Source organism: Elephantulus edwardii, unplaced genomic scaffold (assembly GCF_000299155.1).
Source record: "Elephantulus edwardii isolate Elephantulus edwardi_28Jun2011 unplaced genomic scaffold, EleEdw1.0 scaffold00034, whole genome shotgun sequence".
In the NCBI taxonomy this organism is placed as follows: domain Eukaryota; kingdom Metazoa; phylum Chordata; class Mammalia; order Macroscelidea; family Macroscelididae; genus Elephantulus; species Elephantulus edwardii.
Genome location: NW_006399784.1, coordinates 21,717,601 through 21,721,922, shown reverse-complemented (window position 1 = coordinate 21,721,922; position 4,322 = coordinate 21,717,601). Strand labels below are relative to the sequence as shown.

The window sequence follows — 4,322 nt, the reverse complement described above, 5'->3', positions numbered from 1 at the left end:
AAAAAAAAGTTGACTCCTGTTCTTAACAGAAAATGTATCACTGAAATTAACCAGTTTAGGTAAGTGCTAACCTGATTAAATGTTATCATGTGTGCTAATTCACTTTGAATTTTAGTTTAGAAAATAATTGACAACTTGTAATGCTGTCTTTTGTGTGTAACTGGTCTTTCTTTCATTTGTTGAAATAAGCATATTAACATCCTACTTTTAATTGTTTTCATTATCCCATGTCTTCTAAAATGAGGATTTAAGCTTGAGCATTTGTGCTGTCTCATATCAGAAGCATCACACAAGTGTTTGTAGAATTCCATGATAACTCCCCGCTCCACAGTAGCAGAGTGGGTCAGTGTTGGGCAGCAGAGAAGTTGGTGGTTCGAACCTAGTTGGCTCTCTAGGAGTGGAAGAGGAGGTAATCTGCTCCCATTTACATTTACAGCCTTGGAAATTTACCAAAATCCACTGAGGCAGTTCTCTGCCCTATAGGTTCAACAGAAGTCACAATCAACCCAACAACAATGGGTTTGGCTTTTAACAATTTTAAACTGCTGTGGATGATGCTTTATGTATTAGCAACTCGGAAACACTTTTTGTTTCTTTTCCTTCAATGTGACTGTTTTTGTTGTATACCGTTGAGTCAGAACCAACTCATAGCTGACCCTCCAGTGGGTTTTCAGAGGTTGCAGGTGGACAGCACTGGAAGAGACTACCCATCTTTCTCCTGCACAGCAGCTGATGGATTCAAAGTGTTTGCCTTTGGTTTTGTAGCACAACCTCTTACCACCAAGCCACCAGGCATCCCACAGTGTGAACGGAGAACGAATCCTTGGTGAGCACCTTCTAAGCGGCAAGACTTTAGGTCATATCTCATTTACAAGGTTCTGCCCAGCTGGGCTGTGTCTCACATTTGGCCATGATGCATGCAGCCTGAAAACTACTTAAGGTTTTGAAGTTTATATTAAATAAACCAGTGCCTTCTTAGCGAATTTTAAAAGTTCAATGTTAGTCTTCTGGTTTGTGGGAGGCACTAAATAAATATGTATTGAATAAATATTGAATGACTATCAATTTGTCACAGTGCCACACTTTATAAGCTTTCTCGCACATACTGCCTACATAATTGGACCTCCTGTGCCCCATGCTTCTGTTTCCCTGGCTCGTTCATCCCCTCACCCCTTATAGCTGTGCACCATCAAATAAATCCCAACACACAACAATATGACAGAACTGCCTTATAGGGTTCCGAGGTTGTATCTCTGTGGGAACAGACTACCAGGTCTTTTCTCCTGCAAGATGCTGGTCTATTCTTAAAACCTCTGAACTTTTGTTTAAGTTCAATGTTTTAAAACATTTTTTAACTTGTAGGCTTAGAAATAACACTTGCGCCAATAATGTGGCAAATTCAGCATGGTGGATATCAGTGTGGTAACGGTGCTTTTAAAAGTGCTGCTTCACTGGGCAGAAGAAAAATGAGGAAGTGTGCAAAAAAAAAAATAAGGTTACTCTTTTTTTTATTTAATTTCTTTATTTTTCATTTCAGTGAACATCTACAGAGATTTTGGAATTCCATTCATTCATTGTCGCACCCCTCTCCCCGCCCCCCACCCCCATAAGGTTACTCTTAATGTTAATTTAAGGAGCATGGTCAGATTCCCCAAAAGAGTCAAGGCATGTATTTATTGGACAATTTTCAAGATCCACATTTTTTATAATCTAAGAGACGCAAATGCATTTATATTTTAGAAGGAGAGATTCCACTGTTAGGCTTGTTTTCTTAGCTTTCCATAATGGAAAAATGATTTGTATTATTTTCTCCCAAGAAAGCTGTTAATGATCAATCACTTATCTTGGCTTTATTAATATTTTCTAGTATCAGTAGGTTTTATCAGGGACTGAGTTATCCTTTTCCCACTGATAGAAATGTTCAGGTGGCAGTCTGATTTTAGCTCCATCTTTCATGGCCAGCTGGGCTTAATACTTGGGGATCTATCAGACGGCTCTGCTTTCACAAGTTAGATGATGAATTAAATGCTGAAGCTTTAAGGTAATCTTTCTCACTCTGAGTTGAAATTATTTTGTGAATATCAATGAAATAAATGTACCACTAGCTCTAATAAAAATATTTGAGTGTTTCTAAACTCACATGTATTTGCAGATGGAGATGGGGGCTAGAAGGCAAACGAAAAGTGATACCATCACCTCAGAAGAAAATATCTTCAAAGGAAAATGTTGTCAGCTGCTGCCAAATCATCCCACACTCATGATGACCCCACGTACAATGGGAAGCACTGCCTGGTCCTTGCCATCCCATAATCAGTCAGGAATTGGGCCACTCTACCCATTGTGTTAAGAACTATTCAAGATCATGGAATGGATTTTCATTAAATGTCTCAAAGAATTAGCATATATCCTTCAGTGCTTGAAAGTTCTCCAAGAATAGTTGCTTCACCAGCAGACCCTGTGGTAGTTATTTCATTAGATTTTTCAGACAGTTTTAAGTAAGTTCTCATACCCCACCAAAAAAAACCCCATAGAGGTGATTCTGACTCGTGGTGCCCCTCCATCTGGTTGCTAAGGCCGTAAGTCTTTACGGGAGGAAACTGCCCATCGTTTTCCTATGGAGCAACTGATCGGTTCAAACTGCCCACCTTTTGATTAGCAGTCCTGCATGCTATGCATTGTATCTCTATATTCTTTCACGCTACATAATATTAGCCATTATTTATTTGAACAAACCTTTATTTTAAAATTTTCTAACCACCAAATGGAAGAATGAAAGAGAGAACTAGAATCCAGGAACTCAGTCTTGATTATATTTTTCTAAATTCCAAGCCACATAGAACCCACTCTTCAGCTTCGCTGATTGTATGAACAATTAAAACAAACACGACTCACAATTACTTTGACGTAATTGGCAGGAAATAAACCAGTCTGGCTTCCACATTTCCCTCTGTACCAATCTGCATCCATTTTTTCCAGAAGATAAACTATTTCTCCAGAAGTAAGGTTCAAATCATCAACTTGTTCTGTAATGCAAAGTTATAATTACACGTGACAATGAATTATGCTGGCTGCCGATTTGGTTAGAGCATATAATAGCATTTAGTTCTGTCCACTGAGGTACCTTGTGCACAAATGGTTCAGAGAACAGATTATACCAATCAACCAATTAAAAAAAAACACACACACACACCACCCTATCATTCTGAGATTTCTTTTTAAGGATCAACTTAGGTATGTTTATTGTGCACTGATGTATGAGACATAGTAAAACTAAAAGCATTGTGTTGGCCAATATAAACCCCCTGCTGCCAGTTTTACTGGATACACACTGGACAATTGAAAGGCCTCTTATAAACATGTTACATCATTCTTCATAATCATGCTTGAAATTTCAGCTGAAAAGTATTAACTAAGGGAGTAGGTACTGCTGCTCTTAACAAGTAAATTGACCCACACTAAAGTAAAAATCAGTCTACCAAGTAGACTTAGAGATGGAAAACAGTTGTAAATAACTCAAGAACTTATTAAGGCCAATGATTACCAAATAAATTTACATATTGATCTCACAGGGAGTTGCTGAGCTATGTATATAGTTTTTTAATAATTTTTAGGATACAAGAACTTTATTTTTTAAATCAGAATTCATTTCAATGCAGTTGTAAATTGGTGCCCACTGTTTTAAAAGTATTGAACTGTCTGTAACAGGTAGGCAATTTATGTGTTTGGTAAAGGAAACCATCTCTCTGTGTAAGAATGTCAAAGGCAAGGGTGCGAGCTTTCTGGAATGCTGGATACAATGACCCTTCGAGGAGTCTGAGTGACAGCAATATGACCTTTCTGGTCTAGAACGTCTTGGATACAGAAGTGAAGAGAGATGGGCTTGAGAGGCTGACCCAGCGAGGAAGCCTGCTCCTGGGTCCTAAGGTCCGGCCACTTTGGTAACACATGTCCTTACCTGCTGGGAAATCATGAAGAACCACAGCATGAGGCGTACTACTGTCAACAGGCTTCTGAGGGAGGCTGGGATCCTTACGGGGCAGACAGGGCTGTGAATGAAGTACACAGGATGGATGCTCGAGTGATTATTCACTCTGAGACCAGTGTCTTTCATTAGAGTCCTCTTAATACCACCACATTAGGAGTACAACAGGCACACCATGCCATTGAATCATATAAGGAAACCATCAAGTTGGGAGAGAATTAACACATTGCCGCACACTTTTAAAACTGACGACTCACAAGAGTCCACAATTAAGGTTGCATAGTGGAATGTACTTGGGGCGGTGGGAGGGGTATGGGGTGATTGTGTACCAGGGAGGGAG

The 4,322-nt window shown here is 39.3% G+C and overlaps 1 protein-coding gene across 3 annotated transcripts in view; it reads right to left on the bottom strand.

The window, feature by feature from the left end:
• The window catches only part of SH3D19 (SH3 domain containing 19), an 80,534-nt gene that overhangs the window by 17,126 nt on the left and 59,086 nt on the right, over window positions 1–4,322 (bottom strand). For all 3 annotated transcript variants that reach the window (XM_006884478.1, XM_006884479.1, XM_006884480.1), the window contains 2 exons: window positions 3,956–4,028; window positions 2,893–3,023 (listed from right to left, as the gene is read on the bottom strand). In XM_006884478.1, coding sequence (XP_006884540.1) covers window positions 2,893–3,023; window positions 3,956–4,028 — 204 coding nt within the window. The remainder of the gene's footprint in view (window positions 1–2,892; window positions 3,024–3,955; window positions 4,029–4,322) is intronic.